The following is a 24,297-nucleotide window of genomic DNA, read 5'->3' on the forward strand; positions in this document are numbered from 1 at the left end:
TAATGTTTTGTATATTGCAATATTAATTAATTAATAAATATTGAATTTTATTATTTTATTATAATATCAAGTTGCTTATTATACTAATAAATAAAAAAACTGTAATTTTCACATCTATACTTAGTCTGTCGGCATGAAAAAACACTACAGTTTTTATAGTAAATACAACAGTGTTTTTGAACCATGGTACTATTGTAAAACATTAATATGTTGTCGTGATTAAACATCTGCTTTGGTAACATAACAACATAGTAATATGAACCCAATACCAAAGTCAAAATCCCTTTAAGGCATACATCTACATTCTTTGTTGTAATTTGTCTACAACTATAAAGTATATTATAGCTACCACACAACACCACAATTTACTGTGGTAAAAACTAAAGTATGCTACAGTATTTAATAGTTACTTGAGCATTATAGTTTACTTGAGCATTCAAAGTGTTGTTAATAGCCTACTATGATATAGGCCTAGCTTATATACGGTATACTAGACTTTACTGTAGTATAGTCAAAAACACTAAAGTTTTTGCTTTAAATTATTCTGGTATTATAGTTTATACTACAGTTTTGAGCATTCATTAACAAAGTGTTGTAAATACTAAAATCCACTACTGTGGTATGGTTAAAAACACTGTGGTATTTACTATAAATTACTATGGTATTTTTCATGTGGGTGCTTTAGGCACACACTACACCACAGTTTACTCTAGTAAAAACTAAAGCACACTACATATTTAAATTTGATCTGTTCACAAGTTTATAATAAAGTTTTGAACATTAACAACGTGTTGTGAATATATGATCCACTTTACTTTAGTATGGTTAAAAACACTGTAGTATTTAATATAAACTACAAGGGTATTTTTTGTTGGTGTTGGTGGTTTAGGGTCACACTACACCACAGATTACTCAAGTAAAAACTAAAGCACACTACAGTATTTAAATTTTATCTGTACACTAAGTTGATACCAGTTTTGAGCATTCATTAACAAAGTGTTGTTGTAAATACTATGATCCACTTTACTGTAGTATGGTTAAAGACACTGTAGTATTTACTATAAATTACTATGGTATTTTTTCATGTGGTTGGTTTAGGGTCACACTACACCACAGTTTACTCCAGTAATAACTAAAGAACACTACATCATTTAAATTTTATCTGTTTATTAAATTTATACCAGTTTTGAGCATTCATTAACAAAGTGTTGAAAACACTATGATCCACTTTACTGTAGAATGGTTAAAAAACTATAGTACTTACTAAAAATGACTATGTTATTTTTTTCTTGTGGGTGGTTTGGGTTTCTAGGTCACTCCTGAAGGACGCAGGTAGGTAAACAGTAACTCTCCTCCTCAAACTGAATGTTGGTAGATGACGTCACCGCGCACCGTGTGAAAGTGAATGACTGACACCGCGTTAAAAGTGCTGAAGCTCTCTCTCTCTTCCTCCAGCAGTCGAAAACTGCTGTTCACCTCGGGGAGAGTCGAGTTTACCTGCGCTAAAACGGAATCACGACGACTGAGACTGCACTGTCAAGATTTCCGATTAAAGTAAAGCGCGGTGGTTCGCAGCTTACCTTGGGGAAACGTGCTCGTTTGTTTTTATTGAGCAGAATGAAACCGTCCAAAAGTGCCCTGGGACTGCTAGACTTGAGTTTTCTGTCTGCCGAGGAAGAGGCGGCCATCCGTCAGGTGCTGCTAAGAGATGAAGACTTAAAACGACTAGAGAGTGGACGAGTCAGGTAGGAAATGGGTGATTGATCCACACGATATTTCGCGAGGATAAAGTACGCATGCTTATAAATGATGCTGTATTTTCCTTCATTTAAAAGTGTAAAGTTACAGTTTTATTTATTTATATCATTATTTGTTTATTTATGTCATTATCTATGTGTATGTAATATACTATTTAAATATCTTTTACATTTTTTGTATTTAATTTTAATGTTTTATTTACTTTTTGTTTAATATTAATAATTGGCCCTCTTAATAATACTTGCATTATTTACATTTTATTTGTATAAATAAATAAATAAATATATATATATATACATATATATATATATATATATATATATATATATATATATACACACACTCACCAGCCACTTTATTAGGTACACCTTACCATATTTTCCAATCTTCTATTGTCCAATTTTGGTGAGCCTGTGCGAATTGTAGCCTTATTTTCCTGTTCTTAGCTGACAGGAGTGACACCTGGTGTGGTCTTCTGCTGCTGTTGCCCATCTGCCTCAAGGTTGGATGTGTTGTGCGTTCAGAGATGCTCTTCTGCATACTTTGGTTGTAACGAGTGGTTATTTGAGTTACTGATGCCTTACTATCAGCTGGAACCAGTCTGGCCATTCTCTCCTGACCTCTAGCATCAGCATCACTTTTCTTCCCCATTCTGATGCTTGGTTTGAACTGCAGCAGATCGTCTTGACCATGTCTGCATGCCTAAATGCACTGAGTTGCTGCCATGTGATTGGCTGATTAGAAATTTGCGTTAATGAGCTGTTAGACAGGTGTACCTAATAAAGTGGCCGGTGAGTGTACAGTATATACAGTAGCTATTTTAAAAATAGAATATGCTCTTGTTCGCTAGCATATTCTGATCTTAAATTGATCATTCACCCACAAATACCTCAATTTAATTCAATTCATCCTCCACTTCTTCCAATCGTATTTGAATTATTTTCTGTCGAACACAAAAAAAGATAATTTGAAGTATGTTGCAAACTAGTAGCCATTGATTTCGCTTTGATTTTGATTAGATTTTTTTCCTACTATGGATCCCAATAGCTACAGGTTTTCAACATCCTTCAAAAGATGAACTTTTTTCAAAACTATTTTATGTTAAAGATTTTGGGTAAACTTTCCCTTTAACAAGGGCATTTGTCTGCTCTGTTAAACAAGAACTCTCTTTGTGTTTTTCTGTCACACCAGGAAACTGAGGCAGTCTGTTCCTGACCTTCAACAGCTGAAGAATTTGACAGGCGAGTGGTTTGAGGAGCTCAGGATCAAGCGATACGGCCAGCAGACAGACGTCACAGCGGTGGTGAGGACCTCTATGAGATGGAAGAAAACAGCAGGTGTGTTGGACTTCATGCCTTCCTTATTAAAGCAACGCTGTTAAGAAGAATATTACCTTTGAGTACACACACCACACCTGTCTGCTCATTTCAAACTTTTTACACTCAGACTGAGTCATGCAAGTCAACATACTGTGCCCCATGTTGCCCTCTATTGTTCTTCACTACTTCAATGGTTTCGTTAACGGATAGTTCAGAAAGTTTTGACATCATTTACTCACACTCCCGTTCAAATCTGTTTGAGTTTCTTTTTTCTATTGAACACAAAAGATATTTAGGTGACCAAAAAGCATCTGCTGACAACCACAGTCAATATCTGAGGAATGTTGTCAAACAGATTAGCATGTGAAAATGTCTATGTTTGAAAATAAATACCATTTAGATAGCAACAGATAGGACTTTGAATTGTAAATGCAGCAGTCTGGATATTCAGTGCAACCTGAATTCTGAATAAGTGCAAACAACAATATCATGTGTTCATTATCACAATATATTGTTTTATTAAATATTGGCACATGTCTACTTTAAATTTGTGCTTTAAATCATATGCTTTTTGTGTGTCAGAACTGATTATATTATTTTTTCCTTGTTTGTTTTTTTTTAACTCAGTTCATAAACCCAACCCTTTCCTGAATGATAAACTGGACGAGAACAAAGAGCATGATAAGGATGAGCACAACACTCGTCCAAAGTAATGGCCATTATTTTACAAAACTATATTATATTGTATTATATTATATTATATTATATTATATTATATTATATTATATTATATTATATTATATTATATCATATTATATTATATTATATTATGTAACTCTTTATTTTGATGGTCCACTTGCTTAATATCAACTAATATTGCTCCTACAACAGTAATTTTAAAAAACTTTGCAAGTACATGTCAACTTACACCAACCCTAAGCCCAATCTAACAGTCTATTTAATATCTAATGAGAATTAGTTGTCATGTAGATGCAATGTTTTTAATTCAGCAAACGGACCATCAAAATAAAATGTGACCTTATATTATATTATATTATATTATATTATATTATATTATATTATATTGTTATATTATATTAAATTTTATTATATGTCTGAAAACTATATAAAAATGAGTAATATTATGTTTTTCTGTCTTCTGTAGTGCATCAGCTGACCCTAGATTAATCCATCCAGCCCTGAGTAAAGAGGTTTGTTATGTCTATTATAGTTTGATTTTCTGCAAATATACATTATATCAGAACTGAACCTGAATTTAGTGTTGTTTTTATTTTGGGTTATTTACAGACTTATCATCAACACACTCATAAGGACTTCATCGGTGATGTTGGTGAGTATGAATCACATAAATATTTTTAATATAATATTATTGTAGTAAATTAGGCTTTGTATAACTGTCATTTGAAGGGATTTTTACAATTCTTTTTTTGACAATGGTGAGCCAAGGCAGCATAAACACAGTAAAACAGAAATATTGTTAAATGAATTTAAATGAATTTATTTGTATTTTAATATTTAATATATAGGCACCCATGATAGTAACATTAGAAATGTGTGGCACGGTGGCTCAGTGGTTTGCACTGTCACCTCACAGCAAGAATGTCGAGAATGGTTCGAGACCCGGCTGGGCCAGCTGGCATTTCTGTGTGGAGTTTGCATGTTCTCCCTGTGTTCTTGTGGGTTTCCTCTGGGTGCTCCAGTTTCCCCCACAAGTCTAAAGATGCGCTATAGGTGAATTAGATTAACAATATTGGTCGTAGTGTATGAGTATGCATGTGAGTGTATGGGTGTTTCCCAGTACTGGGTTGTGGCTGAAAGTACAATTGCTGCATAAAAACATATACTGAAATAGTTGGCGGTTCATTCCACTGTGGCGACATTTCAACAGAAACATTTCAAATAATTATCAATGTTGAAAACTGTCACTATCACCAGCGATCTAATCCTTGCAGATCACTGGTATACATGCGAATCGCCGGAGAACTACATGCACACCACACTAAAGAATTACATATACAGTCATGCACCGCTCACACGCACCTGTTTCAGAGTCCATTGATTAAACACACAAAAACACAGCCATAGGATTGGTATGGACTAATTACATAGACTTTAATTACAGTGCACACACACACACCCACACCCCTATGCCGAGAATTGTTTAACTGTTTGAGACATTACGACTAGTTCCCTTTGCCTTGCCTTTCCGTGTATGACCTTTGCTTTGTTTTGTTTGTTTTACGTTGTCTGCAACATGAATCGACCACTCGCCTGTTATTTGACCACTCTTCTGGATTTGCCTGCATGCACCTGTTTGACCTTGTTGACCATTGCTTTTCTGACCATTCTTGTTAATAAACCTGCATTTGGATCCCCATCTCCATTGTCAGCATCCCATCACATTACAGAAACAGATAGACAAATATTTTATGTGGGAACTGTGATGCTCTTTCAAGAGTTCAGTTAGCTGATGATTGATAATAAGCTAGTTTGGCATGCTGTCCCGGGAGAGAGCCCCGAGCTCAAAAGATCCTGAAAAGATCCAAAAGATTGCTAGCCACTGGGCCGCCGTGCTGCCCTGTAGAAAATGGTTCGTTCATTAACTTGACTCGGGGCCAGCCGTGTCAATCATAAGCACGTGATCCTCTCGAAATTAGTTTATAAATAAACTTCACTTAAAAAAGTATTTGATGCGTAAATTGTTTAATACAGCATAATTTTTTCGAAATAAGTATTTTGAAACCATTTAATATTTTCTACTGTCACTTTTGAACAGTTTAATGGATCCTCGCTGAACAAAAGTACTAATTTCTTTAGAATTTTGAACTTTTTGTCATACTTCTCAGTATAAATAATCTGTATTTACAGAGACTCCCTCTGCTCCAAGTGTGTCTAACAAAAAAGAAAAACTACGAGCAGAAACTGATGCCAACCCTTTCCTCAATGGCACAGACCCAGGACACAAGTCTACAAAAACACAACCTAAAGAGCTCTCTGGTGGCCAAACAACAACTGTTTTCCCCTTCTCAAGTCCAGTTCAAGACACTAAACCAGAAAGAAGCACCACAAAAAATCCAGAGCCACGACGAAAAGTTTCCCTCCCTCCAGCACTACAGAGAGACCAATCATTTGAAGAGAACTGGGTGAAGATCTCCCTGGAACCAAACACTGTAAAGCCTGTACATGATGAAAACAATAGCTCTGGAATTAAACTAAAAGAGGTAAAACCACACATTAAAAACATTCAGGACACATCAAGTCCAGAAACATCTCACACTGAGTCTAAAAATGTTTTACTAAAAAGTGGTTCACCAATGAAAGAGTTTCACTTTCAACCACAGACTTCCTTAGCCTTCACTAGTCATGGGCCAGAATTGACTACACACTCCGCTCACGGCGATTCAAAGGAAGTTAACAAATTTTCTAATGCTTTCCAAAATAGCACAAGCACAGATCAGCAGTGTTTAGCTGAATTGACTTTCAGAGAGTCTGAGAGCGATAAAGCAGGTCCTTTAGACTCTGCTAATGTGCGTGATAAGGGAAGTTTGGCCTCCAGAGATATTGTTAATGATGAGGCAAGTTCAGACAGGAAGGGAGGTGAAGGGAAAAATGTAAGCATTGGTTTTCTTGTTGAGACAGATATGGATCAAGCAGTAGAGCATTTGACTGGTGAGGAAGAAATCAATAAGCATTTCTCTGCTGAAGAAGAGTCCCAGAGTCCGTCATTAAAATGGGGGATTGAAATGGATTCTCATGAATTTCCACAGGTAAAAGATGCTTCCAGTGATTTTGGTGATGACGTCCAGGTCCAGATTGAAAAGAAGAATGAAAATGAGCTGCTTTATCAGACAACTGGTGTGAAATTATGTGACAAAACTGTACAAAGTGATCTTGATTCCTGTGAAGATAAAGTAAAATTAAGGTCATATAATAATCAGACATTATCAGAAATAAGCCAAGACATTTTTTCAATGACAGATGATGGGAAGTTAGTGCACATCAGAGAAGATAAACACATGGACAAATCTGTCCCTGAACCAATTAAACCAGCTCATCCCAGTGACGATGTTGCTGGATTTGGTCAAGATTCTTCAGAAATTAAAGTTGATGTGGACAGTGCTGAAACAAAGTCAGATGTTCTACTAAATGTTCTTGCAAGAGCTCAAAAAACAAGACCACCTGTCCTGCAGAACATCACCAATCAGGAGCCAAACCTGGAGGGTACAGATGATACGGTTCCCAGTATAGTCATTGTGCCATCTGAATCTCCAGATCCAGCAGAAATGAAAGGTAAGTGGTTATGCGATCTATACTACAGACTTAACCATTTATCTGTCACCCCATTGTTTGAGTTCACTCCTGGAAATTAAATATACATATATAAATATTTGTTAGTAATTGTGAACTGTGCGGCATGGTGGCTCAGTGGTTAGCACTGTCGCCATACAGCAAGAACATTGCTGGTTCGAATTCCAGCTGGGCCAGTTGGCATTTGTGTGGAGTTTGCCTGTTCTCTCCCCATGTTCGCGTGGGTTTCCTCCAGGTGCTTCGGTTTCCCCCACAGTCTAAAGCATGCGCTATAGGTGAATTGGATGAACTAAAATGGCCGTAGTGTATGTGTGTGTGTGAATGTGAGAGTGTATGGGTTTTTCCTAGTAATGGATTGTGGCTGGAAGGGCATCCGTACTGTAAAACATATGCTGTAATAGTTGGCGGTTCATTCTGCTTTGGCGACCCATGATAAATAAAGGACTAAGCTGAAGGAAAATGGATGAATGAATGAATAATTGTGCACTGAAAAAGATGACCGTTAAGTGGTTAAAGGTTTAGTTCACTCCAGAATTAATATTCTGTCATCATTAACTCATGTTGTTCTATTCTAAAGTTGTTCATCTTTGGGACACAAATTAAGATATTTTTTTGATTTCTGTCCCTCCATTGATAGTCTGTTCACACTTCAAAACATTTTACAAATATAATTCCATTGATCGGATTAATATGAAGAGGTTTAAGTGTTTCATATGATGAACTGATTTATTTAAAGGAGTAGCTCACATACCAAAAATTTAAATTCTGTCATCGCTGATTTGTCCTGTTCCAGGCTCATAAAGGTTTAGACCACATAATGGTTTTTTAGTTATGGATCGGACCATTTTTCGGATCAGCTAAGAAGCGGAGGAGACATATGTAATTTCCTTTCCATTTATTACAAAAACAGTATTGCAAGAAACTTCTTGTTTAAACAAACAGAACTTAGAACCTGTAACTTTATTAAAAACAAAATGAAGAAATAATCAGCTGAATAAAAATAACTTACTACTACTGTTGCTGATAACGCTAAATGTAGAAATCTAACATTATAATTACAGCCTATAATTATTTGTAGTCTCATTTTCAATAAATTATTCAGTTATTCACTTTGTTTCATTGCTAAATGGATCATTTTTGAAGAATTATTTATTGGCATATTTTTGATGGCTGGTTGTTGCCACCTATTAATATAAAAAATGTAATTGCTGCCACAACTTTCATTTTTAAGCGTCGGTAAATGCATATGATGGTGATTTTAATCTTCACTATAAATATTAGTGGTTTTATGTTAACTGTTATCCCAGTACTTCTGTGTTATTTGACTGTTTTAACTTCATAACTAACTCAAAAGACTAAAGACTGAATCTCTTTTCAGATTTTTGCATTTTCAGATTTGAATGCAGCGGTTCGAAGGATTAATAAACATATGCAAATCACCATCATTTTTAATTAGTTAATTTATAATTTACCTACTATACAGTACCTTTTAGGTTTTAGCAAGAAACAGTGAGGTTTATTTTGTTGTGTTGTGTTGTGTCAAGTATGTGTCTCTTCATAGGCCTGTTGTCGCTTTCGGTAAGTTCAGGTTTAGTTTGAGCAAACTCTGAATTCTTGGGCTCAAGAAGGTGGGTTGGTTTTGTCACCATTGTAACTTGCGCTTGTCCAACTTGCTTGAGAGAATGTTTTGTTCTATTTTTTGTTTCTAAAAATTTCAATTACGGTCACAATTTCAGGTGCGGTCCAGAGTTAATCACAATCTCTGGGTTAAACTCTGAGTTAACAGAAAGTTTATATCAAACGATATATCCAGTGAAACCATTTAACCTTATTTTAAACAAGTAGGCTTTGTCAACCCGAAACTTACTCTGGAACCCTTACCGAGTTTAGACACCCCTGGTATAGAGTACATGATGACAGATCATTCGTTTTGAAGTGAACTAACCAACCCTAGGCCTGTTATAGTTCTCGCTCTTGGTGTGAGTGTGCCTTTACTCGGCATATTAATATGTTTGTGTAAAATGGCATGTCTGATTTCTGAAATGTCCTTAAGGGCTGATATTTGAGAACTACACACCCTGTATTGTGTGAATGTTCACTTAAGCTCAGGTTCAACCTGTTCGATTTCACTCTAATGAATCTAAATTCAAGTTGAGCTCAATTCTTTTGATTTCTTTAGGAAACAAACGTGGGGCATTAGTTCTGGAGGCTTTACTTCAGAGTTCCACTGCGAAAAATCCTTCATACATTGCAGATGCTTGGGAGGTGAGCTGCTGTTTGTTTTACAAATGTAATTCATGCTGTTGCAGCACTTGAAATATCATTTCATCATTTTTTTTTACAAGCTGCTGCAGTGTGAGATGATGATCAGACAAAGTTGATGGTTGTGTTCAAACGTTATGTTTGGCTTTGGCTCTTTTGTTTATGTTGCAGGATGAAGGAGTCAATTCAGATGATGATGATACCTCACTGTCCAGTTATGGGTCAGATCTGTCTAGCAGAAAAGGCTTTTCAGCTAGCGCTCTGTCTCTTACTGATGTAAGCTGGACCTTTAGCATTTCTGTTTTCTATATTTAACAGTGTTTAAAGGGCAGTTTGCCATTGCTTGGCCAAATTTGTCAGTTACCCGGTAAACAGTTTATTGTAAGTAGTTTGGCCTAAACTCATGAAAAATGTTTAAGCAAAGTTGACTTTTATGGTAAGTGCCATAGAGAAACATGGCCTCATTTTATAAAGTGTGTACACGCTCAGATTTGAGTGTGTGTATGCTTAAATACACAGCCATGTTCATATATATATATATATATATATATATATATATATATATATATATATATATATATATATATATATATATATATATTAAAAAAAACAATATTTAACGTGTAAAAGTACTTATCGACTTGCTAAGCATATCTACACACATTTTTAAGGTAATGTTGTAGTACTGCAGCTATATTAATCAAATTTAAATTTTTATCTAACAATATATATGTAAGGCACTAAATTCATCATTTTTTAAAAATATATATACTTTATTTGTATCTCTATTTTTTAAGGTAAATAAAAATAAAAATACAATAACACTCTGGAAGTTAAATGAACAGTTGACTGGTCACATGTATTTCCTTACAAGTCACAAATAGATATAAAGATCGGTTTACACTGTGTAAAGGCTAGAGTGCAATCCATTTCTCCCGATATTGCAGGTATTTGTTCATTTGTAGTTTTAAAGAAAAAGACATGGAGAGTCAGATTTTGTAGGGGGTTTGGGTTGTAGTCACTTATGAGTTAGTTTTCTTACTGGTTGCTAGAAGTATTTTTAATAAATACTTGTTTTTTTACCATCAAGTTGGCTGAAATATTTCGCAGGTAAATTCTTGTAAAAGAAAAGTCCATTCCATCACCAAAAATATTTTGTATTACTTGCATTGCATCCTGCCAGTATGACTGAATGGCTGGGCAACTCCAAAATATGTGAAAATTGTTAGTCTAAGTCAGGGGTGTCCACATTCGGTCCTGGAGGGCCGGTATCAGGTCCAGATTGGCTAATCGGGAGGACTAGGAGAATTCCCGGTGGGCCAGTCCGTTTTTTAGCCGCGAGGGCTGGTGTTTCTATCTTTTTATCCATTATTTGGCCGCAGCTCCCCACTTCTTATTTAGTTTCTTGTAGCCCCATGGTAATGATGATGTAACTACCATGCCGGCCTCGCCAGCATAACAGCGCCATTCTGGTCCAGTGGTCAGCATGTTGCGTTACGAGGCTGTCGATCCGTGTTCTAACATCACCTGTGTAATTCTTTTTTTTTTTTTTCATTTTTATTGTTAAGACATATAAAACTGTAAGGGTTGTTGAACATTTGAAGTTCTAAAGCAGCTGTTTTCTTGAAAAAGACGTGATAGTGTGATTAGAAACTGAATTGGAAATTACCTTATTTTAATATAGTCAGTTCTGAACTGACGTGGGCCGGTTTAAGGCTTGAAACTCCAGGGCTGAAAAGGAGTCCCACTCCGGCCCTGGCCGGTATCCTGGAGAGTTTAGCTTCAACCCTAATCAAACACACCTGAACAAGCTAATCAAGCTCTTACTACTGTAGATATACTAGAAACTTTCAGGCAGGTGTGTTGAAGCAAGTTGGAGCTAAGATCAGCAGGACACCGGCCCTCCAGGACCGACTTTGGACACCCCTGGTCTAAGTTTAATATTTACTGTATATAAGTCTAAGTTAGTCTAATTCCAAGTCTTCCCCATAGATATACTGTATACATTAGATGTTGCCTACCATGCTGTGGTCTATTAGAAGGAATGCGCCAATAGAGCCACCATTTTAGTACAGGGTACTACTCATTTGAAATGAATGCGGAACCAGGTGCAGTGAAGGACTGTGGCCATCCAAAGCCAGAGATATACACATATATCTGTGATCGGGAGTTTTCCCGATGGTCAGAATGCAAATATTTTTTTCAATTATGAAAAATAATTTTTCTACATTGATGGATGTGATTGCACGGGCATTGCCGACGAAGAGTGTGTTTGTGTGCATGGAAATGTATTATCGTCCCTTCTTGTTTAATTTGATTTGATTCTCATTCTTACAGAGGTAGCATTTCATTAGTGAATAAATCCCCTTTACGAATGACTGGTTAATTTAACCGACAATTATATAAGTTTCTGGCACTGCAGCATCTTGCCATATTTCATAACATTATTTTATTCAACAAAACTAGCATAAGCCTAGACTTTAGTGCGAGTTGGTGCTCCTTTGCCTTATGATGAATGCAGAAAGAGGGCGGCGCAATTGACGCATGCTCAGGGTTCCTATGTGATATCTATGGTGTATATATCTATGAGTCTTCCTTACATTTCCTCCAGCACTGTCCCCTATCCTTCTGCCGTTCTAGCATGAATGTTAAGTTGGGGGTTATAAAGTAGCTGGTAAGACTCCTCCAGAAAAATTCTCGCCACATACCTGGAGCTGGAAGAAGTAGCCTGTACTGAGCAGATATTCAACCAATCTTCCACCAAATTTATCCTTAACAACAAAGATGCAGTGTGAGAGATTTATTTCACAGTGTAGTCAGATTTGTTTTTTTAACGTGAGTTTTTGCAAGATTAAACTAATTAAACTAATTTAATAGCCTTATGTTGAGAACGTTTAATCACATATTGTAGTCTACACAGGTTTATTCCTAGAAGATTTGCAACGTCTTGATTTACTAATGTATAAAATCCACAATAAATAAATAAAATCTAAATAAGCTAAAATAAAAAAAAAACATCTGCAGCTTCTCTGAAAATTAATAGAGCCTTAAACTTATATAATATATTTTAGGGTCAGGCGGCAAATAATCAGAAAACAGTCCAAAAATCAAAACAAGACAACACGAAACACAAGTGAAGTGCACGACACAAAACAAAATCCAACCATGTAGATGTTTGAGTGCGGTGCTTAAATAGTGTAAGTAATGTGCTGCAGCTGTCAGTTTAATCAGCGTCCAAATTGGTAAACTGTTACAGCTGTGAGATGCAAAGCAGGATGGTAAGTGTAGTCCGGGTAAATGGCTGATGGAGTGTTCATATAGCTGGAGTGCCCTCTAGTGCGTCTGGTGGGTACCCCAGTTAATGACTTGTAACTATATGAAATGTCTATTTTTTTCTTTCTATAGTGTTTTTTTTAATGTTTTGCAGGAATTTTGTGCGAATAAACTTTTTATAAGTCGTCATATCAAGTGATTTTAAGGGTAGGATGGCTCACTTTTTATAATTAAAACTTTTTAGTTGATTAAAACTCTCAAAAAGTGTAAGCATGAGCGTCTACGTCCACTAGCAGGGTCTCAATTTTCGTCATTCTGAAGCCTAAAAATTTGGATATTGGCGTGAGCTCTTTTATATGGTAATGATAATAATTAAGGGGCATTTACAACTGTCAGTTGTACACAATTTCAATTTTGTTATTTATAAATGTCTTTGTGAATATCTTTAAGAGAGGCGTACTCATGGGTTTTGTGCACACATTTGTTTTCTGTGCATCACACTTACAAACTTTTTGGAAATTATGTTATTATAAAATTTTATGCAACATTTTATAATCGAGGCCCACAATAAAAGGGGAAAGCTGCAGATGTTTCTACATATTAGACATAAAAATATCTAGTGATATATGAAACATCTAAATTGCATAATGTCATTGAATATTGTCATGTTTTGCTGTGTGGTGCATGTGTTTATGTTTAAGTAGGTCGCAGGTTCAAGTATAGACTGCATCATTTCCCAGTCCCCTATTCCCGGCTCTCTTCCACCCTTTCCTGTCATCATTCATTTTTCTTTCTAAAACATTAAATGTCAAAAAAAGAAAAAAAAAAAGAGATGGTCTTCCAGAGTTTCACGCCTGCTCTTTTTGTCCCCCGTCAGCGCACTGGGAGTTTGCTGAGTGTGTACAGTGACGCTGGGGATTTTGGGACTGTGGAGGTGCAGGGCTCTGTAGAGTTCGCAGTGATGTACAGCCCTGTTGGAGAGCTCATCATCATGATTGAACAGTGTCAGGATCTCGCTATTGCTAATCCTCGTAAGCAACGTACTGACCCGTAAGTTAGAAACTGTCTAGCGTAATACGGCTTTAAATTAGTTTTAGTTTTTTTCTCCTATACATTATTATACTTTATCATAAGATTTTTTTTCCTGTGCAAACACAATGACTAGTATGGTTTTTATCATGCTTTTTTCATCTAAAATGTAATTCAGTGTAACATTTGTTATTAAGTATTAAGTAAATGTTTGGTTATTCCTCACTGTATGAAATACACATTTTAGCATTTTATTTATTCAGTTTTACATGGTATGTATGGTGCACTTCTTGAAAAAATTTTTTGGCCCACATCTTTTATTGAATAATATACTGACACAACTCTGATAAATAAAAGGGTTAATAGTGAGATGCTGTCAAACTAGGGCTGGGCGATTAACCGAAAAGTAATCGAAATGGACATTCAGAACCTATAATCGATCAAATTTTTCAGGTAAATTTGTTCAATTACTCTCCCTACTGCATGTGGAGTCACGTAACCAACCCTATCTCACAGCGAAATCGTACGAATTTGTACGTAGTAACCAAGTGGCTAAATCGTAAGCCACTTGTAGTAACTAAATTTAGCCACTTGTTTACTACGTACGAATTTATACGATTTCGCTGTGAGATAGGGTTGCACATAACTCCTCTCTGTTAACACGGATTAAAACTTCTGCGTTAAATGCACGGGTGTGGTCCGGCGCAGCTTTTGCACAGTCACATAACCGCGCACATCTCATAAAATGTAACAACATGTCGCACGTTTGCATTACATTAAAGATGATTGAAAGCTGCCCCAGAGATTACATTACATTAAAATTATTATTTACATTTATTATTTACATGAAAATATTTGTTTACAGAAGATGAAAGAAATTCTTAGTTTAAAATATTATTTACAGGATATGCAAGTTATTTTATTTTATAAGAGATACTGCTTATTTTCTACTTTTAATATATAAAAAATGTTGGCGGTTCATTTCGCTGTGGCGACCCTGGATTAATAAAGGGACTAAGCAAATGAATAAATAAAAATAAAAGCGAAATAAAAGAAAATGAATGAATAATTAATTTGGTTTCCAAAAGTGCACGATTTATAGGAAAAAAAGTGACTGTTGGTTTTAGGCAGTGTGTGTTTTGTTTTCAGTTGTTCAGCAATGATGTTCAATAAATAATCATAGATAGTTTGTTTCCTTCAATTATTTTAAAATCAAGTAAAGCACCCTTTATTTAGAAGTCTCTCACATGTAATATGTGAGCATATTTACAGAACAAAACCTATCAGTGAACTATGGAGGCCAATAAATAAAGTAATCATTAATTAATCGTAATTGAGTTAAAATTTTCAATGAATCAAAATTTTGATTTTATTAATGAATGAATTAATGAATGACGCTGGTGTAACAATAAAGCTACAGAAGAGCTTTAACAGTAAAGTTATTCACGTTTATTCTGCTTATAAATAAATTGAAAAGTGTTTTTCTGCATGGTGTGAAGGATGAATGTCAAATGAAAAGCATTTGTTTAACATGATTTCAGAATAACTTTTTGATCTCATTTCACTTCACGACCTCTGAAAAAAACTGTATATTTTAGATGGTTTATTGAACAAAACAATAAACACATATTAAGTGGTTTTTTTATAAATATTACACAGCCAACACTTGTTTAATCTTGCCATGAAAACAAATATATACTGTGTATTTAAAGTTCATATAAACGTAATTAAAGTTTTGCAATTTGAAACATTAATTCACCCATATCTGACTTTTTTTCCACAAGTTTAAACATTAATATGGTTTTTGTCAGTCTACCTTTATTAAAATAAGAATATCAAACTTTCCTTCACAGTTATGTCAAGACATATCTCTACCCAGACAAGTCTCGCCGCAGCAAAAGGAAAACCACCATTAAAAAGCGGACTGTGAATCCTGTTTTTGTGGAATCTCTGAGGGTGCGTTTCTCCGTGGGAATAATAGAAAGATTAATATATATCATGCATAACTTTTAAACTTATCTGTAAATGTTTCTTTAAATCAGTACAAAGTGAACCGTGAAGAGCTGCCGGAAAAGTCTCTGAACCTCTCTGTGTGGCACAATGATTCCAGGGGCCGAAATGTGTTTCTGGGTCAGGTTGAGCTCAGTTTTAGGACCTGGGACTGGGGTCATGAAGCCCTTACCTGGTACAACCTACAGCCAAAGGTACACTGCTTATGTTTTACAAAACCTAAATAACGAAATTTACAGTAACCTGAATATATTATTGATATAAAAAATCCAGCAAAATGCTTAAATGTGATAGGGGACATTTTGATTTGTTACTAATTGTTGTTTTACTCATTGAGTACATTTACTTGGACACCGATAATCCTATTTTAATACGATTAAGACAATACTCTGATTAAGAGTCGACCATGTAAACAGTGTTTTTTTTATTACCTTAATAACTAAACAGAAATCAAATTAAGACCATTCCTATTTTAGTCACATTATTCAAGTGCATTACAGACATGTAAACACCGCAATCAAACTATTACCGTTGTGTAGGATTTTGCACCGTGTTTTGTGGCAGGATATTCCATACACACACGTCTGCTTGACACTATTCTCTGCACCTACCGAGTCAGTAAAGGACCAAAGATACCTGCATCATGAAATGCGGAGGTTTCTTTCCATTAAAACACCCGTCCTTACTCCATACTCGCATCCAATACCTCAATTTGTCTCAGGGGTATAAATAAACCATTCCTTAAAGAAAGTGAAACTGCAAATAAGTTGACTTTTTTTAAAGAGCCGACAAAAATTGCACGCCTCAAACCAGATACCTATGACTAAAACAGAACTGTATATATTTTAATTGTATTATACACACAAAAATAATTTAAGAATGAAAATTATATTGAATTATTGCCTGATAATTAAAGCTGAATGTATGATCCAGATGGCAGAGTCAAAATATGCATACTGGGAGTCTTTATATACAAGACATATATACAAAATATCCCTAAATACACATACAGACATTATTTTTTAGACAACTTAAATAATAAAAACTTGCGTTATCATTCAAAACTTAATAAAGTTCAATGAAGTTTTTGTGTTTGATTATGAACAGGATTTTTTTCCAGGAGTCGCAAATTGTAATTCTAGAATCACCCATATAGAGATGTTTTGTGTCTAACTTCTTAGTTTTGTCTCAAATAGCCATGTAATAAATGGGATAATGTACATCCAGCCAGTTGTTATCAGAGAGTAAAGCTCCTCAGTCTAAAACAAATGATGTGCCTGTCAGGCTGTATTCTGCAATAACAACTGAGAGGGTGCTCGCTGCAGAGCCATTTGAGGAGAGGTGAGCTCCAGAGAGGGGGAGCATGAGCTGTCGCTCCTCCTCCTGTAAGCTGTTTTAATGCGTACACCAACCCCACCCCTAACCCTACCCCCAGTGACATCACTCGTAGAAGAAGTGCAAAAAAGGTGGAGCTCAAGCTTAAGCTCCCCCTCTCTGGAGCTCACCTCTCCTGAAATGGCTCTGCAGCGAGCACCACTTGTAACAACTGGCTGGATGTACTTTATCTCTTATTTAAAATGGACCTATTATGCACATTAGGTTTTATGATTTAAACATAGTTGTGTGGCAACAGTGTGTTAAAAAATAAATAATTAATTTTATTTATATTTAAATTAATAATAAAATAATAATCATATTATAGATAATAATCAGAAATAATAATGAAATTAAAATAAAAATCAAACTTGATAAGGGGCATTATAGATGTTTTAGGATGCACAAATGAACACTGTAGTCTACATAGACTGCCTTTTTATAAGCCATAGACTGAGCCAAAAGAATTTTGAGCCATGGACTGCCTTTTTCTGAGACATTTTCAGTTTTTCATGAAGATAAGATCACTCCAGTTTTGAATCTGCTGCTATGCTGTTGCATAGGCATTTGTAGCTCCACCCTCTTTTCACAATAGCATTATAGTGTTAATTATAGCCTAAATAGTGGTTGTTTCAAAGCGTCATATATAATTATTTGTGATGTACTTTGAGCTAAAACTTCACATACACACTCTAGATACATCAGAAACCTATTTTACATTTTGTAACAGGTCCTCTTTAAATGACTTTGTTTAGGAACAGAGTCCATGCTGTACATTCTACTATATAAAAGTGATCACACAGTTCATCCCATTTCTCTAGTCTAACACAATATTACATTTTCTTTTCATCACAGACATCGGAAAATGCAGAAACGAAAGAGTCTAATGGATTGCTGTCAGTTTCACTAAAATATGTTCCATCAGCATCCACTGGTACAGTTTTAATGCAGTCTGTTATGTGAATTCCATGTGTCTGTATATCTAGAAATACTGCTCATGAAAAACAAGCTGTATTTGCTTTAAATGCACTACTTGATTTCAGGTGGGTCGAAGAGCAGCACCGGGGAGATTCATGTTTGGCTGCGTGAGGCAAAAGAATTGCGTCGCTTGAAGCCTCAGGGAGTCGATTCCTTTGTTAAATGGTGAGGGTGTGTTTGTTGTCTTCTGTTACGGACCTGACTTTAAAGCAGGCTAAAGCCATTGTTCCGTCTCCAACTCTCTCTCACGCTTCCTCTGTGTCATGTTTGAAGTGTCATGTTTGTGTTTCGTTTCTCTTTGTCGTCTATCAAATTGATGTGAAAAGAAAGGGAAATAACTCTGATGACTATTTTGTTTGGTTTGGAGGACGAATGCAAATACAGAATTATTGTCTAAACGTAATAGTTTTACAAACATTTAGACCAAATTAAGCCCGTAGCCAGCCTGGTGAAAGTAGTGGTTCTTTGTAAAATTTAAAAACTGCATTTTAGTGACATTTTAAGCACTATTTCAGTGTCAGATCGGATGGTCATCATAACACTTTTTAATGTACCAATGATATTTCCTAAAGATGTATAATAAAGAAATATGAATTAAGTACTTATTTTTCAAATACAAATATATTACATCATACTGTATATCATAAAAAAGAAGGAATCTGTTCAAGTTTCAAATAAAAACTTTTAGCCTATTGTCATTTATTAGGCAAATTACACACTGGCCAGCACATTCAACTTTCCTCAGTCAGAATTTGGCCCTTTGAATAAGAAAATTTAATTATTACATTCAAAACTATATTATATTCATTATATGTATTTATTTATTTATTATATTTTATTATTATATGTGTAATTATTATTATTATTATGTAGATCTTTGTGATTTTTCTAGTCTCTCTTGTAGATTTGAAAATTCATGGATAACAACAATAGCCAAATTAGTATTCAAATTAGTTTTAATATGGGCCGCTTTTGGTGCTTCACATCTTTTCATTGGTCATTTTTTGTTTCAAGAGTGAGGTCCAAGATTTAGAATAAAAGTTACTTGTAAAGTCTTTCCTCCTTTAAAAAAAAAATACAGTTGCGAAAGATGACTTCACTTACGTCAGATTGTATGTTTTCTTGCACAGCTGGATGTTGGGACTATTAAATACTAGTTTGCATTGGCCAAAACTGATTATTGAGGTGACACCAAAGCGACAGCCAACAGAGGATTCTGTCTGGTCTTAATGACTTTTTTGATGGGTTATTTCTGGGTCTTCTGATCCATCCGAACCCCTCCTTGCTACATGGCTGCAAATGTTTTAATGCACTATTTTCCTGATGCAGTGTGATTTAATAGCTCTTGTAGAACACTATTTATTTAAATTGTTTGTTTAGATTTGAACATGTCCAGTCATTTTTCAGCTCAGAATCAAATGAAAAAAGTATATAAATGTAAATTGATTTTCAAGATTCTCATTCTTCATGCTTTAACGCTTCCGTTCATTTGAATTAAAACTTGTTCTGGAGGTACATTCTTTGGAAGTAATGAACTTTTTTTTAGTGATGCATCATATATTGATGGACCATATCAGTAAATTTTCTGTCGAAACATTATGGATAACTTCCACCAAAAAAACACTTTAAATGTGTGTGAGTTTATTCTAGAAGAAAAAGAAGATGTTAACACTGTAAGATTTTACAACCCCAAACCAGAAAAGGGTAAGACAGTATGGAAAACGCATAAAAAAAGAAAGGGGTGATTTCCAAATTTACTTTGACTTGTATTTCATTGCAGACAATACAACAAACAATATTTAATGTGTTCCTCATGATTTGTATTGTTTGTTTGTTTTTTGCCTTCTGCTGCTGGAAAACACAGAAATGTGTTTATTAAGAAAAAAGAAAACTATAAAAATTCTTTCTTTTTTTATTTGTGTTTTCCATACTGTTCTAACTTTTTTCTGATTTGGGGTTGTACTTTGAATAACTCTGAAGAGGACTTTAAATTCGATTTTGGGAAAAGAAAGCTCTAGTCTGTAGTTTCCTTGTTTTCTGGAGTTAAGGTAAAAAATAGAATCACTGTAATTGTTTGCCATTTGTCTTTGGATTTAGGCTCAGAAAATTAAGATTGGTATTTATCACTATCAGCAAAAATTTCCATATCAGAATAAATAAAGTATCGTATTTGCTGTCGTCTCACAGCAAGAAGGTCGCTGATTCGAGCCTTGGCTGGGTCAGTTGGCGTATCTGTGAGGAGTTTGCATGTTCTCCCTGCGTTCGCGTGGGTTTCCTCCGGGTTTTTTTTAATGTGCTTTACGCAATAGTCACCAGGTGGCACAAGGAACAACCGCTTTTCCATTGTATTGGTTGTCATGCATGTTTAGATGGGTTAGATGCAGGCCTGGATTGGCTAATCGAGAGGGCCGGGAGAATTCCCGGTGGGCCGGTCCATTTTTGGCCGCGAGGGCTGGTGTCCCTAGCTGCTTGCACTTTCAGCAGTCGCGCTTTATTTATTTCTTTATTTATTTGACCATAGCCTCACTCTTTTTATTCATTGTTTTGCCGCAGCCCCGCTCTTTTTATTTTCTCGAACAAAATGCAGCCTGCAGGTCATTCGACCTCAAACAGCGGCACCTTGGTGAAAATAAGAATTCAAATAATTAATATTAATGAATATTACACCTGCTCAATAAAAAATAGATGATTCACTACATCTGACATATCTTGATCAGAAATCCATATAGTATACTAATTGATTATTTTTTGGTCCTTAGCTACATTTTACCAGACACCAGAAAGAAAAGTCGCCAGAAGACTCGTGTTGTGAAAAAGACCCAGGACCCAGTGTATAACCATGCCATGGTGTACGACGGCTTCAAAACTGGAGAAGTCACTGAAGCCTGCTGTGAATTGACTGTTTGGGATCACAACACACTCGCCAATCAGTTTCTGGGAGGTGTGCGCCTCAGTCTCGGAACAGGTAACAAAACCTTTTCTTCTGATGAAAAAAATTGTTTGTGATAACAATAATTAAACCTAGAATCAGTCCTGTAATGCATCAACAAATATGACACTAAAACCACAAGTAAGTGGCAGCAAGCCTTGTCTTGATTCAGCGTAACGATTCACTCAAAACAACTGATTCATTTAGAACTGAATCAAGTGATTTTTTATGAATATATCACTGACTAACTTGATTTGTTTATAGACAGATTAATTTAGTAAGCAAAAAGTGGCAGTGTTTCTATAAGATGTACAAATGTGCTGTTTTTACGTTAGTAAAAAGCAGAAAACACTGTGTCCAAAATGTAAATAACTCTTTTTGTTGGACCCTTGTATGAAGTCAATAGCGCATTTACGATTTGCACTGATATTCTGGTAAACAGCACTTTTGCTTTTATGATATTGCTTAAAATTGTCTTATAAAGAAATTAGACTGTAAGATGACTTATATGCTCCACCTGCTGGAAGAGAATGAATTTGCATTATTAACCAGCATGTCTGCTGTTTTAGTTTTGTGCCAGTGTATTTTATGTAGCATAATTTCACTAACTTTTTACTTCATATTATAAATTTAAACAATCAATTTTAAATCTCCAACTCCGCAAGATAAAGTATGTCGTTTGTGTAGATCAAGATTTAAGTGCAGTTGTTGCCTCTAATTTGAAATCACTGCACACTCATCTTGTAATAAATCAAATAAACGTTTTCTCATACTTATTTTTCTCTACACTGTAAAAAAAAAATGTTGATTTGTGTGTGGACAGTATGAAGGAATTAAGTTAATTTATTATTTGTTACCAAGTTAAGTATATTAAACAAAAAACATTTAAGTTGTCCCAAAACAAACTTCCGAATTTGTTGTTTCAGCTCATTTTAATTAAGTAGTCTGAACAAACAACAAACGGCAATTATCTATTAATAAATTCTAAATTGGCTATGAAAAATAATGATCAGCAACTCTACTTAAAAGAATCAAAAACCCACAAAGAAGTATTTCTGCTTTCATAACTTGAACTAAAGGTTCATTCTAACAGGCTTTATCATGCAGTGAATGCTTATGGACTTTCAGGATGTGTAAGGAGCGACCTACTCTACTGTTAACTCACACCCTATAAAAATACAATAAAAAACAAATAAAAATGACAATATTAACATATAGGGCTGGGCCAATAAACGATATCATATCGAATTGTGCTAAAATTTATTTAGATAATGATGATAAGCTCTGGACATTTTTACTCGATATTGATCTAAGAGCCAATCACACAACAGCAATATGCCACAAGTTCGACAACAACCAATCACCATGCACAACAAAAGACCATTTCCTACCGCACTTTGCTAACAAACTCGACAATACGACAAAAATAAAGAAAGAATGAGTGGAAGCAGTGAAGAAAGTGAAACTAACCTTGAGTTATTATCCAAAGAAGATGAAATTATCGACAAAAAAGGCAGCACGAATTCTGTTATATGGAAGTGGTTTGGCAACCTGAAGTGTGACAAGGAGCAGAATAAAACGATCTGTATGTCAATGGTTTGTGAAAACCAAGTCTGGCAACACAACCAACCTATTCCATCCCCTAAAAAAGTATCACCCAAAAAAAATCCTGAATTTTTGTGTGGACTTGCTGGACGTTTTTTTTTTTTTATGTTTTGCACATTTAATTTTTAAACAGATTAGTCTTTTTATATGTATTTTACTAATTTTTTTAATTTAAGGCCAAATGTGTAGTCTGTTTTTGTTAATAAAAGATATTTTAAATAGTAATTTATTGAACCCTATAATATTTGTTTTATCAGTCATTGTTGGGATAATAACTTTTAAATCTGGAAATATTAACAATTTATATTAAAATTGTTCAATATGGAAAAATAATGATTAAGGTTTCATTTTTGCCTTATCGCCCTGCCCTAATTACGTCTATTGTGCACAGTCTTCATTCTCTTCACTTGTATTTTGTGCTTCATTGAGAATCCAACAATCCTGCCAGCAGGTTTTCTTGAAGCCTTTCCATCAAACATTGTGTCTCTGTTTACTTGCAGGGCAGAGCTATGGCAAGAAAGTGGACTGGATGGACTCGGTGGATGAGGAAGTTCAGATATGGAAAAGAATGTTGGCCAGCCCGAACAGCTGGGTTGAGGGAGAGCTTCCCCTGAGGTCCGCCATGACCCCGAGGAAATCAACCTCCTAAAGTTCATCCGTGGTCTTCAATGTTTAGTTGTGAGAGAAAAACACACACGGGTGGTTTCCCAGAACAAACCAAACTCTTTTTTTTCCATTACCAAGCCAGTTTCTTCACTTCAATCCTTCAGTTTCAAGAGAAATAAAACAAATGCTGCAAAATACTGTACACATGTGATTATGTGAATGAGAATATGTAATACTTAATCAAATTATTTCATCTTAAAATTTGATATATATTTAATAAAATTGGATTATTGTGATTTGTTTCAAATAAAAAAATGACAACGTTTGCATTCCTAAATGTATTTCTAGATGTGTTTAACGAAAAAGAAATGTTGTTTATATTAGTACTTATCAATTGGGTCACACTTTATTTTGATGGTCTGTTTGTTGATTTTAAGTTACATTGCATCTACATCCCAACTGATTCTCATTAGATTATAAGTAGACTGTTAGTTGGGGTTAGAGTAAGTGGACATGTACTTGCTAAGTTTCTTATAGTCAGTTAAATGTCTGTTGAAGGAGCATATCAACAGATATTAAGCAGACAGTCTACTAATACTCAAATGGACCATCAAAATACAGTGTTCTGATGCTAAATGTCAAGACAGTTGTTAAGTACAAGTATCTATTTAACATGTACAAATGTAGTTAATAAAAAGGTTTTAATAAATGATCATTTATGATAATAAAATCATATAATGAATAATAAATTATCTAATAAATTATGATAATAAAAGTAAAATCTAATAAATAAATATTAGTGTGTTATGAAGGAAAAATAGCATT

General features: G+C 34.9%; 1 protein-coding gene across 2 annotated transcripts; it reads left to right on the forward strand.

Annotated features, from left to right (window-relative positions):
* The first annotated feature begins 1,386 nt into the window (after positions 1–1,386).
* Positions 1,387–23,797, forward strand: si:ch211-266g18.6. Of its 2 annotated transcripts, XM_688977.10 has the most exons (16): positions 1,387–1,745; positions 2,950–3,095; positions 3,705–3,786; positions 4,243–4,288; positions 4,386–4,428; positions 5,967–6,319; positions 6,866–7,388; positions 9,586–9,671; positions 9,840–9,944; positions 13,819–13,991; positions 15,824–15,926; positions 16,013–16,174; positions 18,210–18,288; positions 18,398–18,497; positions 21,092–21,297; positions 23,367–23,797. In XM_688977.10, the coding sequence occupies exons 1-16, from the start codon at positions 1,618–1,620 to the stop codon at positions 23,513–23,515; spliced, it is 2,484 nt and encodes an 827-aa protein (XP_694069.5). In that variant the 5' UTR covers positions 1,387–1,617; the 3' UTR covers positions 23,516–23,797. The 2 variants fall into 2 exon arrangements, with proteins under 2 accessions (XP_694069.5, XP_005169912.1); XM_005169855.6 differs by having other exon boundaries at positions 5,967–7,388.
* The last annotated feature ends 500 nt before the right edge of the window (positions 23,798–24,297 follow it).

This window comes from Danio rerio, chromosome 17 (assembly GCF_049306965.1).
Source record: "Danio rerio strain Tuebingen ecotype United States chromosome 17, GRCz12tu, whole genome shotgun sequence".
NCBI lineage: Eukaryota > Metazoa > Chordata > Actinopteri > Cypriniformes > Danionidae > Danio > Danio rerio.